The 13550-nt window shown below is 36.7% G+C and overlaps 1 protein-coding gene across 2 annotated transcripts in view; it reads left to right on the forward strand.

Annotated features, from left to right (window-relative positions):
• Nucleotides 1–7468: 7468 nt before the first annotated feature.
• The window catches only part of LOC130967689 (187-kDa microtubule-associated protein AIR9), a 29542-nt gene continuing 23460 nt past the window's right edge, over nucleotides 7469–13550 (forward strand). For both annotated transcript variants that reach the window (XM_057892664.1, XM_057892665.1), the window contains exons 1-7: nucleotides 7469–8691; nucleotides 9168–9239; nucleotides 11167–11232; nucleotides 11332–11403; nucleotides 11523–11588; nucleotides 11693–11755; nucleotides 11853–11918. In XM_057892664.1, the coding sequence (XP_057748647.1) occupies nucleotides 7888–8691; nucleotides 9168–9239; nucleotides 11167–11232; nucleotides 11332–11403; nucleotides 11523–11588; nucleotides 11693–11755; nucleotides 11853–11918 (1209 nt within the window). In that variant the 5' untranslated portion in view covers nucleotides 7469–7887. The remainder of the gene's footprint in view (nucleotides 8692–9167; nucleotides 9240–11166; nucleotides 11233–11331; nucleotides 11404–11522; nucleotides 11589–11692; nucleotides 11756–11852; nucleotides 11919–13550) is intronic.

Below are 13550 nucleotides of genomic sequence, written 5' to 3' on the forward strand. Positions count from 1 at the left end.
AGAAGAGAGAGTTTCTGTATTGGAGAATGTTCTATCCTCTATGGATGAGCATTTTAAAAGGATAAAACATGATAAGGAGACCCTCGAGGCTCACGTGTTAGGAGAACTAGATGCTTTCAAAGAAATCATGCTCTAAATCGAAGAGAAGCTTGAGAATTCCTTGAAACTATTTGAGGAAGTTTGAGTTTGATTCGAGGAGGCAAAATCTCGACCTACCATTATAAGAGAGAGAACAAAGATTGATCTCCCCAAGCCAAAGGAGTTCAAGGGCGTGAGGGACGCTTGAGAGGTGGAGAACTTCCTATGGCAAATGGAGAGGTACTTCGAAGGTCAAGGAATGGTCGAAGAAGCAATAAAGGTACGCAATGCAGCTCTCTACTTTTCTGATAATGCTACTTTGTGGTGGAGGAGAAAATGCGTAGATATGGAGAAGGGTACTTGCAACATAGCCACATGGGAAGATTTCAAAAGAGAATTGAAAAGACAATTCTTCCATAAGAATGTGGTTTATGAAGCAAGGAAGAAGTTGAGAGAGTTGAAGCACAAGAGTACAATTAGCGACTACGTAAAGGAGTTCACTACTCTCACGCTTCAAATCCCCAACATAGCATCAGATGATGCATTGTTCTTCTTCATTGATGGACTCCAACCTTGAGAAAAACAAGAACTACAAAGAAAGAATGTTAAGGATGTTGATGAGGCCATCGTGGTGGCCGAATCACTCACTGAGTACGAGACTCTAAACCCAAGTCTTCCTCCAAGCCTAGTTCTACTAAAGGTGGGGGAGACAAGGGGAAGAGTTTCTCAACCAAGAAGAAAGGAAAATACTCTTCAAAGAAAGAGTATGAGAAAAAGAAGAAGGCTTTCGTGCCCAAAGGAGGATGCTTCGTGTGCAAGGGACCACACCAAATGAAGGACTGTCCCAAGCTAGGGACTCTGGCATCTATCGCCAAGGAACGAGAGGCCCAAACTCAAGTAAATGAGTGTGTTGGATCTATCAAACTCATGAATGCTGTGAAAGGCAAAGAGGCAAGCACCGCAGAAAAGAAAGGCTTGATGTATGTCAAGGCCTTTATTAATGAAAAACCCGTCATGGCTATGATCAACACTGGTGCTACACTGATGATTGGATTTTTGACGGTCTAGAATTCACTAATGAATCCTCGTTGCAATATAGTTTCTAAACCAACAATAATCCTTTCATACAAAATATTGTTTGTCACTAAAACAAACCCCTAAATTTATAAATCGAAGTATTGAACCTCGGGTCGTTCTCCCTAGGAATTACAATAAAGTGTCTTGTTATTGGTTATGAGTTATTTTTGGGGTTTTGATAAGAAACATGAAAGATAAATGGCAAGAAAGTAAACTAATGGCTAAAAAGGTCTTGGCAAGATTTGGTGGTCAAGGATCTCTATCCCTATCACTTACCACAATATGAGAATTGGCAAGGATTAATCTCATTAAATCATCCTTTAACTAGTAATAAAGGAAAATTAAATGAGATGTATCAATCCAAGTCCATAGGTCCTAACTCTCCACTAATTCAATTAGTGAGAACTAGAGTCAATGGCTCCCAATCATCAATTACTTGGATATTAGTAACTCAAGAGTTCCTAAGTTACCTTTCCAAGCCAAGAGCATAAAATTCTATTGTAAAAACCAACCAAGCATTTCATCAAACACTTGGAAGGCATAAAAGAAAAGCATAGTAAATTGATAACAACAATGAAATCTAACAACAATTATTGCAAGGAATTAACAACAACAATCAAAAGAAACACAATTATTATGAATTACCTTGAATTGAATTGAAAGAAAATAGAAGGAATAAGAGTAGCTCTACAACAAAACATAGAGGCAACATAAAGGAAATTACAACAAAAGAATAGAAGAAAAATGAATGTAACAACTAAGAATTGAAAGGTAGAAGTAGAAGAAGATGAATGAAAACCTAGATCTAAGAACTAAACCTAATCCTAATACTAATCCTAGAGAGAAGTGAGAGCTTCTCTCTCTAAAATAACTCTAAACTAATCCTAATGAGTATGAATGATCAAAAGTCCCTTTGCTCTTCAATCATTGGCTTTAAATAGCATCTTTGGCACCAAAGTTGGTTGGGATTGGGCCCCACAACTCCTGAGAATTTGCTGGGCACGAATTCACTTAAAAATAAAGTATCAGCATCGACGCATACGCGCACAGCACGCGTACGCGTCCATGGGCCATTTCGCAAGGTGCGCGTAAGCGCCTGGTGCGCGCGCGCGTCCATGGGCGAGCTCAACTCTATGGCTTTTCATGATTTCTCCACTTTGCATTCTTTCCTCTTCACTCCTTTGATCAATTCCTAGCCTTTTCAATCTGAAATCACTAACAAACACATCAAGGCATCTAGTGGAATCAAAGGGAGATTAAAATCATCAAGTTAAAGGCCTAAAAAGCATGTTTTCACATCTAAGCACAAATAAGGAGACAACCACAAAATCATGCTAATTCATTGAATAAATGTGGGTAAAAGGTATTAAACTTTCCTAAAATCAATACAAGATAAACCCTACAAATGGGGTCTACCATACACACAACTTCATCACACCTGATAAAGCAAAGAGGCTTAGGTTGAAGATCACCGAAAAGAATGGCTGGTTCAAACCTGTGAATACCAAGGGTGAACCTCTTAAGGGAGTAGCAAAAGGGGTTGAGATGACTCTTGGTTCTTAGAAGGGTCTTGTGGATTTCTCAGTAACACCCATGGACGATTTTAAAATAGTCATTGGGCTTGATTTGCAAAGGAAGACAAATATAATACCTATGTCATACTATGACATAGTATGTGTCATGGAGAAAGGGTCTCCATGCATGGTTCCTACAGTCTCTAAAGCTAGAGGACCACTGATAATCTCTACTATGCAACTCAAGAAAGCGTTCAAGAAGGGAGAGATTACATATTTGACTCTATTACAAGAGGAGTCAACACTTGAAAGAGAAGACGTTCCTCCCAAAATCAAAGAAGTCCTTGAAGAAAATAAGGATGTGATGCCTCCCGAGTTGCCAAAATAACTACCACCTAGGAGAAAGGTGGACCACAAGATTGAATTGGAGTCAGGAGCAAAGCCGCCTGCCTCAACAGCTTATAGGATGGCACTGCCAAAACTTGAGGAGTTGAAGAAGCAAATCAAGGATTTACTAGATGCTGGGTTCATTCGTCCATCGAAGGTACCTTATGGCGCACCAGTCTTGTTCCAAAAGAAGCATGATGGTTCGTTGAGACTATGCATCGACTATTAAGTACTTAACAAGGTAACCATCAAGAACAAATACCCTATTCCTTTGATAGCCGATTTGTTTTATCAACTTGGTAGAGCCAAGTGGTTCTTAAAGCTGGATTTGAGGTCAGGATATCACCAAGTGAGGATTGCTGACGGTGATGAACTTAAGACCACGTGTGTCATGAGGTATGGATCGTATGAGTGGTTGGTGATGCCTTTTGGCTTGACCAATGCTCCTGTGACCTTCTGTACCTTGATGAACGAGATCTTTTGACTTTACCTTCATCGGTTTGTAGTGGTCTACTTGGATGATATTGTTGTCTATAACAATACTTTGGAGGAACATGTGGAACACTTACGAACCGTGTTTAAGATCTTGCGAGAGAATAACCTATATGTGAAGAAGGAAAAGTGCTCCTTTGCAAGGGACGAAGTACACTTCTTGGGACATATCATTAAAGATGGAACTCTCTGCATGGATAAAGAAAAGGTGAAGGCTATCAAAGAATGGGAGCTGCCAAACAAGGTATCTGAATTGAGGTCATTTCTTGGGTTGGCTAATTACTATCGGAGGTTTATCAAGGGATACTCCACTAAGGCTACACCATTAACTGATCTTCTCAAGAAGAATCACTCTTGGAAATGGTCAAAGAAGTGTCAAAAGGCCTTTGATGAGTTGAAGGCTGTTATCACAGAAGGACCAATACTAGCACTACTCGACTTTCAAAGGTGTTTGAAGTCCACACTGATGCTTCTGACTACGCTATTGGAGGGCTTCTGATGCAAGAAGGACATCTTATTGCCTTTGAGAGTCGCAAGTTGAATGATGCAGAGAGGCGATATACTATCCAAGAGAAGGAGATGACCGCGGTGGTGCATTGTTTGAGAGCTTGGTGTCACTACTTGTTTGGTTCACACTTCATCGTCAAGACAGACAATGTGGCTACAAGCTACTTCCAAACTCAGAAGAAGTTAAGCCCCAAACAAGCTAGGTGGCAAGATTTCTTAGCTGAGTTTGATTTCAAATTTGAATACAAGCCTGGCAAGACTAATGTGGTAGCAAATGCACTGAGCCGCAAGGCTGAGTTGGTAGCCATTTCCATGGTCGAAGGAGATATTGTACATACCATCAAGGAAGGGTTGTATCATGATCCATTAGCCAAGAAGTTGGTGGAGTTTGCTAGAGAAGGTAAGACTAAAAGATTTTGGCTAGAAGACGACCTTTTCTACACTAAAGGGAGAAGATTATACGTCCTTAAATGGGAAAATCTAAGAAAAAAATTAGGAGAGAATGCTATGACACCAAGTGGGCTGGTTACCAAGGTCAGCGAAGGACCTTGGCACTCATTGAATCTTCTTATTGTTGGCCTCAAATGAGAGATGAAGTGGAGAGTTATGTGAAGACTTGTCCTGTGTGCCAACAAGATAAGATTGAAAATAAGACACCAAGTAGGTTGTTGGAACCTCTGCCTCCATCAGGGCGACCGTGAGAAAGTGTCTCTCTAGATTTCATCTCTGTCTTACCGAAGTCTGAGGGGTTTGGATCTATTCTTGTGGTAGTGGATTGATTTTTGAAGTATGCTACCTTTATACCCGCCCCTACTGACTGCACTGCAGAGGAGGCAGTACAACTATTCTTCAAGAATGTGGTGAAATATTGGGGATTTCCTAAGAGCATCAGTAGTGATCGAGATCCACGCTTCACAGGACGACTATGGATAGAGCTGTTCAAACTCCTTGGGTCGGAGCTTCATTTTTTAACAAGCTTCCATCTTCAAACCGATTGGACAACAATCTGCAAAGGAGTGAGTCTACAAGGAAGAGTCCGTTCGAGATTGTGACTGAACAACAGCCGCTTACACCTCACTCTCTTTCTTTCTCTTACTCAGGGAAGGACCCTAGAGCTTATCATATGATTAAGTCCTGGGAAGAATAAGCAGATGTCACTCGTTCTTACCTTGACAAAGCTGCAAAGAGGATGAAAAAATGGGCACATAAGAAGAGGAGGCATGCAAGCTATCAAGTGGGAGACAAGGTAATGATTAAACTTCTTCCACAACAATTCAGAACCTTTCGCAAGGTTCATAAGGGCTTAATCCGCAAATACAAAGGGCCATTTGAGATCATTGGACGTGTTGCGGAGGTTGCTTACAAAGTACAACTCCCTCCCTCTATGAAGATCTACCCGGTCTTCCATGTGAGGGCTGCGATGGTGAGGGAGATGGAAGGGGAGTCTGCATTGGAGAGGGAGTGTTTAGGGTTTGGGAGGTAGTTTGCCATGTCACCAAAATACGGTGGCCATGTCAGCATTATATTTGCCGGATATTTACTCCGGCGAGTTCGGGGACACACTTGTCAAATTTTAAAATCTTTTTGGGACTATTTTGTCAATAATAAAAATCAGATACCATTTTGTCAGCGCCAGAATCTTTCGGGTACCGATCTGGTATTGACCTCTTTTTGAAATTATTCATGTTATTTGGGTAAGTATTTTTTAAACTAAGTTCAATCAGATTAGACTAATAAGTCACTAATCCAAAATGTTCACAAACAAAAACTATTGATTCTTTTCTTTTCTAATTTTTGAGTCTTCATTTTCTACAATAAAATTAGTTACTTTGTCTCCTATATTTTTAGTCTTTTTTCTTTTTTTTTTCTTTCTTTCTTTCACATTTTTTGTTCTCATTTCGTGGTTCATTTTTTTTCTTTCCTTGAGAAAGAAAAACAGAAAATGAAAAAGAAAAAGAGAAAGATGAAGAGAAAGAAAAAAATAAAAAATAAAAAATGCATAAATTTTGTGTTTTTGTTTATAAAATTTTTTGTATTTTTTATTTAGAACTTTTTTTAGCTTCTTCTTTTAAGGTTTTTTTTATGCTTCTTCTTTTATTATCATATTTTTTTCTATGATTTTCTTATAAATTTTTTGTGTTTATCATAAAAAATTATGTGTTTCTCTTACAAGATTTTTATTACGTTAGATAGATTGGTTTATTTGTTTTCAGCCTTGATATATGTTATTGTGATAATTACATCAGCTATTTGATGATGTTATTTTAGATCTCTCTGCTCGTTGCAAATAGGTCAAAGTGATAAAAAACTCTATTTATCTATCTTACAACACAAAATTTAAGAAAAACGAATTCTAATATTTTTTTTTGAAATAAATGCTTCCAAATAAAAATTCATTTGGAATCTATTTAGAGTATTAATCTAAATTTAAAGGTAAATTGATCGAAGGGAATGAAAATTTTCATTAAAATGGTATCTTAAATTGATGTTGATCTTTTTATAAACTATTTTGGAATAAAAACTTAATAAATTAATATTTTAAATTTTAGATAATTTAATTTTTTTATTATATAATATAAATTTAATTTTGATGTACTGTCAGTATAAAATATTTTATACAGTTATATAATTATATCTATTATTTTAAATGACTATTTATGTGACTAATATAAAAATAAATTATTTTTGTCAATATAATTTTATATGATTAGATGCATGTGTAAAATCACTTTATATTAATAATGTGCTAAAATTAAATTCATATAATATTTATAAAAATAATAGATTAATTTGTCTATTATTCTAAAAGAATAAAAACCATTTTCTTTATTTCTTTTTAGAAATTCATTTATTCAAAACAAAATAGTTAGAAACTAATTCAAAATTTTTATTCTATTTGTTTAATCCTATCTATACTTGTTCAAACTTCAAAGTATAGTAATTAATTTCTTATTAGATTTAGTAAAATTTATTAGTACTAGCATATCTTTATTTATGTGATATTGAGATCGCTTAAATTTCCTTTTTAATGATGTCTGTTTTATATTTATAATATAAAATATTTATACTTAGCATTGTGTAATATTTAATATTTTAAAGAATAATATAATAAAATAAAATAAAATAGGGTTGATTTCACGTTCCACCAAATTTCTTATTATAATGTGTGAAAATTAGAAAAGAACCTATATCTTACGCTAATTATGAGACTAAATTATTGAACTTAAGCTTCCACTGCCCCATGTCGTCTCCCAGACCCGCTCTTCAATTCGCGGGTGTGATGGACAGATAGCTTTTAAAATTTTTTAAAACTCCACTTTACCCCCATTGGGTCCCATAAGGGTCCCCTTTCTTCGGTTTTTGCCTCCCTTTTCTTTACTCCGTCTCACACCTCTCACTGGTTCCAGCTCCTCTGTCTCTTTCTCTCTCCCCCCATCCCAACCTTTTTCTGCTTTTTCCATGGCTATGCTACGCACTACGCACTCTCTTCCAGTCTTCCTTCTCTTCTTCTTCCTAATTTTTCTTTCTATGACTCAGCCTCGGTTTCAGTTCCTGCGTCTTCTTCTAATCCTAGATCTCTAATGTTCTAGTTTGGTCACAACAAAAAATAAAACGATTCACTCACCTAGTCACCTGTAGTTATAGTACCCTTAACAAGCATTGTGCTTCTTAGATGTTAGATCCTACCCAAAACGCTGCCGTTTTGTTGCGGAGCCTGCATTTCTTTATAAACGCTTCATTTTAAGTCTTACAAGCCTGCATTTCTCCATGTTTTTCTTTTCTTGATTTTATTTTTCAGTTGTGGAAAATTTCTCAGAAGCGCTGTTTATAAATGGAGGAGCCTTCAGAGCATCAAGGCGAAGTCGTAAAGCCAGAAAATCCCCAAACTGCTGAAAGAAAGGCCTCTTTGGAAGCAGGGAAACGAGCTTCTTCGAAAACTGCCGCGAACACTGGCGGTTCAGTTCCCGCAAGAAAGAGAGTAACGGAACCTCGAAATGGTTCGGGTTCAGGTTTAGGTTCGGGTTCTTCGGCTTTGGCGGCTAAGAGATCAAGTTCATCCACCGGTTCTGTTTCTTCGGTTTCCGTGCCAAGGCGAAACAGCACCGGTGGATTGCCGAAGAAGCCGTCTATCTCTGATGAAAAACGGAAAGCCGGTGCGGATTCTGCTGCAGGCGTCAAGGGCAGCACCGAAATGACGCGGAAGTCATTGCCGGAGCTCCGGCGAAGTTCTGTTACTTCTTCACCTCGCGCTGGAGTTGCGGCGAAGCCTGCACTGGGATCACCGGTTGGACTAGGTTTGAGGACTTCAGTGAGTAAGGCGGATGTTGTCAAGAAGCCGTTGAGTAGGCCGGCATTGTCGGTTTCTTCGTCGACGAGTGTTCGTTCTTTGGTGGATAGTACTGCCAGCAGCGGCCATGGTGGTTCTTCTAGGAGGATGGTTTTGCAGGCTTCATCACCATCAGTGGTGCGGTCGCCTTCGGTTTCCAGCGGGTCAAGAGCAGGGTCTCTATCTTCATCGGCCACCTCAATTGATAGGAGTTCTAGCCTGTCTGGGAGGAAAGTAGGCACGCCTGATACCCGGGATTCACGATTTATTGTTCTTCCACAGGTTGATAATAAGGCCAATGATGATGTGGTAAGACTCGTGTCTTTTTGAATACTTTTAGGTGATATCACAAGTATTTAGATTCTCCTCAGTGAATGAATTTCTGTTAACTCTAATGCGTAAGTGCAGCAATTGGCAACGAAAGAGAGAATTATATGTATGTGAATGAAAGTATGGTTGCTGTTGTGTCTGGAAAAATCTAATGCTTGTACAGTAATCTTTTAGACTGTCACACTAGGAATCATTATACTTTACCTCTATGAAACTGCAAATGTTAGTTGATATTTGGCATACTTGAGCCAATACATGTCGTGAAATGGTCTCATCAATTGATTCCATATCTCTTGGGGGGGCCTAATTGTAGTGTGTCACTTGTATATTTGATGCTGAACTATTGTTTTCAATCTCTTCCCTGCCTATAATTTTGTGATATACTGTGATGGAACTTTCTAGTCTTCGTACTGTGTTATCTAATTCTGGATCCATCTGTGATATTTTATTATCAGAGGTTGGATCTTAGGGGACACAGAGTTCGCAGTCTGAATGCCAGTGGATTAAACTTGTCCTCAAACTTAGAGGTAAATATGTCATTTGGTTGTTTCATTAAGATTATGATATATGTTCTGATTTTTTTTATGGTCTATGTTGAAATCTTAACTCATGCCAGATATTAGCTACGTTTGTCAGATTTTTTTATTTTTTGTTTATTTTTTTTTATCAGAGGTGGTGTTCTAAGGAGGGTGTGCCTGAATATGCTTTGATAAATTATATTATAAGATAATACAGAAAATTATTTACTTTTAGACGTTTTTGTGAAAGATAGAATTTGTTTTACAATTTGATAGAACTATATAGAAAGCACATTTTAGGTTTTATTATTGTTGATCACTCTTATATTCCATTCTTAATTGATTATTTTACAAAGAACACTTTTGTGCTTCTTAAAAGGTGCAGAAAACTGTAACTTTTATTGGTAGAGCTGCTTTTCTTTTCAAGATTTCATCTTGACAAATGTCAATATATTCCGAGAATGGTTGTTTGCTTACTATTTTAACCAGAAAAAGACAATCAAATTTACAATCATATTCTAGTGTTATATGTACGAGTAAGGTTTGGCATTTTTGGTCAGTGTTGGGTATGTCTGGTAACCTAAAGTTAGATTCTTTTGACAATGTTTAAGGTTGGGGAAGAGAGGGGGCAGCTGAATCCTTGTGGCAGTGCTTTATATATGCTATCATTTGGAATACTTGGTTATAGTGCAATTCTTGCACTTTCCATGACATTTTCAGACGGAGATGTTTTGTGGGATAGATTAGATGCTTAGCCTCTGTATGGTGTAAAGCACATAGTCTGTGTAGAGGAGTTTCCATCTTATATGTTGTGAGATTGGAATGTTTTCCTCCATTGCTAGCCTTCTTTACTTTATTTGTTCTTGTATAGAGGATCTCTTCTCCTTCTCCTACATTGTAATTTTCTATCTTATTAGTATACTTATTCTTTTTTCAAAAAGAGAAAAAGGACAAATATGCTTTCTTATGGCAATGCTTTGGTTCAGCAGTTGATGAGATATGAATTAATTAGTGTTTTCCATTTTTCTTGATATTTAATGGACACAAAATTATTTAGAATGAAAGTTGTTTGTTATGATTGAGCTCACTCTAGTTTGTATTGAGAAACAGTAGTGCAAATTGTTCAGTTGCTAATTGCTAGGAAGAGAAGTTGTGAAAAAAGCATAACTTTTCTTGGTGGTCCGTTTTTGTTTTTCTCTTAATTACTGAACAACTGGAATACATGAAGCAAAGCACTTTCTAACAGGTCTTAGACACATTGAACAGTTGGCCCTAGTGAGATGATTTTGGTTAGTTGATATTGTATTTGGCAACAGGTTTAGGTTTTTGTTCTTTAAGATTGTGAAATAAAGATTGAGGTGTTAGGGAAATTGGAAGACTTTGGGTTTTTCCAAAAGTAGGTCTGTTTTCACTTTTACTATCATGTGGTTGAACTTATACTGAATACATTGTTACATTTGGTGATTGTTCTGTAAGCCTTGTGACCTTACATCAGTTTTGTGGATTAGTTTTGTTGGTTTTTGGTTTTTCTGAAAATAAAGGAGGCCAAATCTTTGTACGATTGTGCTATATGTATACAACTATTCGAAGTCTCTAGTCAGGGCACAATTCCCACACCTTCAAAATAAATTTCAAAAATCAAGTTTTGTAGGTTAGTGCTAGGTCTTTGGTGTCTATTTGGTGCAAATGACATGACATTTTAGCAGACTTTACTTCTCAAACATGTTTGGAGATTGGGATGCTATGTTATTGGTACATTTTCTTGCATCATTCTTATCTTCATCTCAAAAATATTTTTCTCTTATCAGAAAAGAAAATAAGTTTTCCATTTTGCCTTGCTCTCATGGACTACATAGTGTTAATTGTAGAATTTTGGTTTATTTCTTTTATGTACCCCAATGTGTTCTATTGATTAACTTTTAATTTTTTTGGACAGTTTGTTTATCTTCGTGACAATCTCCTTTCTACATTGGACGGAGTTGAAATATTGACGAGAGTGAAGGTTTTGTATACTTTTAATTTGTAATTTATTTAGATTTTGAGGTTTAGTTTGAGAATTTTTGTTATCTTCTAAATGCTTAAAAGAATTATTTATTGCCAGGTTCTTGATTTGAGTTTTAATGACTTTAGAGGGCCTGGATTTGAGCCTCTTGAGAATTGCAAAGTACTGCAGGTGTGTTGCCTTCTTTCTTGGGTTTGTATTTTTGTATGCATGTGTAATGTGTTTGTCATATTGTTGCTTTTGGAAAAAGTTTTACAATGTTAATTGTTACTTGATAAATTTTTCTGCAGCAACTTTATCTTGCTGGAAATCAAATTACATCATTGGCAAGTCTCCCGCAACTTCCTAACTTGGAGGCAAGCTTTAATAATTCTGCAAACTTCATGATTTTAATTATGTCTTAACTCGTTTGTCAACTTAAGTGTTTTATAAACTTTCTGATTTTGTTCTGTTTTTGCAGTTCCTCTCAGTAGCTCAAAATAAATTGAAATCTCTCACTATGGCAAGTCAACCTCGACTGCAGGTTGTTTTGTTTCATTCAGTTGTGACAATATATTGGCTTATATATATACACACACATTGGATTATATATTAATCTATGTATTTGGACTTTGGTGCAGGTCTTAGCTGCCAGCAAAAACAGAATTTCCACTCTTAAGGGTTTCCCATATTTACCTGTTCTTGAGGTTAGTATAACATGGCTTAAGCATATCATGCATTGTGTGTATGAATTAGTCATATTGTTTGACAAAGTTCTTATTTATTGTGTGAAATGTCATCCTCTCAATGTATATGGAATGGAGTCATAGACAATAGAATATTAGAATATGGATTATACTTTTAGTTTTTGTATTGTTGTGATGAAATGAACTATTGGTTTTCTAAGAAAATCAACCAGGGAAAATGTATAGTTTGTGGGTGTGATGCTTGGGTTCTTTCTATTTTACCGTTTGGTGTGATTGGTTGTCCCTCCTTCCCCTCTTCTTAAGGATAAAATTTGGAACAAAGCATGCTGATGTCTATCAATTATAATGGAACTGTTAAGTGTTGACCATTTGCAATGAACAAAGGGATGTCAAAAGAGTAATCCAATCCTTGTTGAAAACCAACAATAAACATCGATAAACTTGTTTGCAAATTTAAATCTCTCTCCACGGTCAAATCTCTTACTTGGATTGCAGTTCTTAATTGGATCAATACTAATTGTCAACTGGATGTCAAGGACATCAAATCTAATCAGATTCCTTGATTTGTTTAATGAATTGTTTCCTAAATATGATTTGTTGTGATATTCTTTCCTTTTTAGCTTAGCTTATTTTAGGAAGTTTTATGATTAGAATTAGAAATCTTTCTTTTTATTTTAGACTAGTATTTTCTTGTTTTCTAGTTGTTTCTATTTCTGTAATCCCTCTCTAAAGAGGATGATTTTCTGCACATTTGACATAACACAATATTCAAACACTTCAAGGTGGTATTAGAGCAAGACTTTGCACTATGCCTTTGATTTATAGCCATGGCTAACAGTTCCTTAACCATTAATTATGGATAGACGGAGACTGCCACTCCCACTCTATTTGATTCAAAATATGAGCAACGGGTATTGGTTGGTGGTGACTCCCATTTAATTCAGATCACCACATTGTGATTCAATTGGTCGAACTACCATATGTGATTCCAATCAGTTTAGATGTACATTCATCGAAGAGGGAAGATTGGATACCTCACTGAGGAGTGAAGCTAGCCTGGTGTCTTTGACAGGCAATATAATGTGTATGATACCGAAAATTCCATGGTGGCGAGTGGCGACATGACTGGTGAACTCAGTGGAGGAAGATATCAGCCGTAACTATATGTATTATACGACCTCCAAGGAATTGTGGAATATTGTAAAGGAGATTAAATATGATTTTGGGAATAAATCCTGGATTTATCGTCTCACTCTCCAAGTTAGAGACATTCGACAAGGGGTGATAGTGTCACCAAATATTTCCATAGAATGAAGTGGGTGTGGCAAGGATCCTTACCACTTCGATACCTACAAGTAGAATTCAACTGTTGATGCTAAACATCACTAACAAGCAGTGGAATAAGTGAGGATGTTTCAATTTCTTGCAGGACTCAATGTGGAGCTAGATGATGTTCATGGTAAAGTTATTGGACGAGCAATCCTACCCTCAATTGGGGAAGTATTTGTTGAAGTTAAAAGAGAGGAAACCTATAGAGCTGTGATGATGGAAAGGCAAAATTGAACAGACTTCATTGGAGTTCAATGCACTCTTAGTGGAACCTACTGCACTTATGGAATTGAGTCAGCCTGA

The sequence above is a fragment of the Arachis stenosperma genome, chromosome 3 (genome assembly GCF_014773155.1).
Source record: "Arachis stenosperma cultivar V10309 chromosome 3, arast.V10309.gnm1.PFL2, whole genome shotgun sequence".
Classification (NCBI taxonomy): domain Eukaryota; kingdom Viridiplantae; phylum Streptophyta; class Magnoliopsida; order Fabales; family Fabaceae; genus Arachis; species Arachis stenosperma.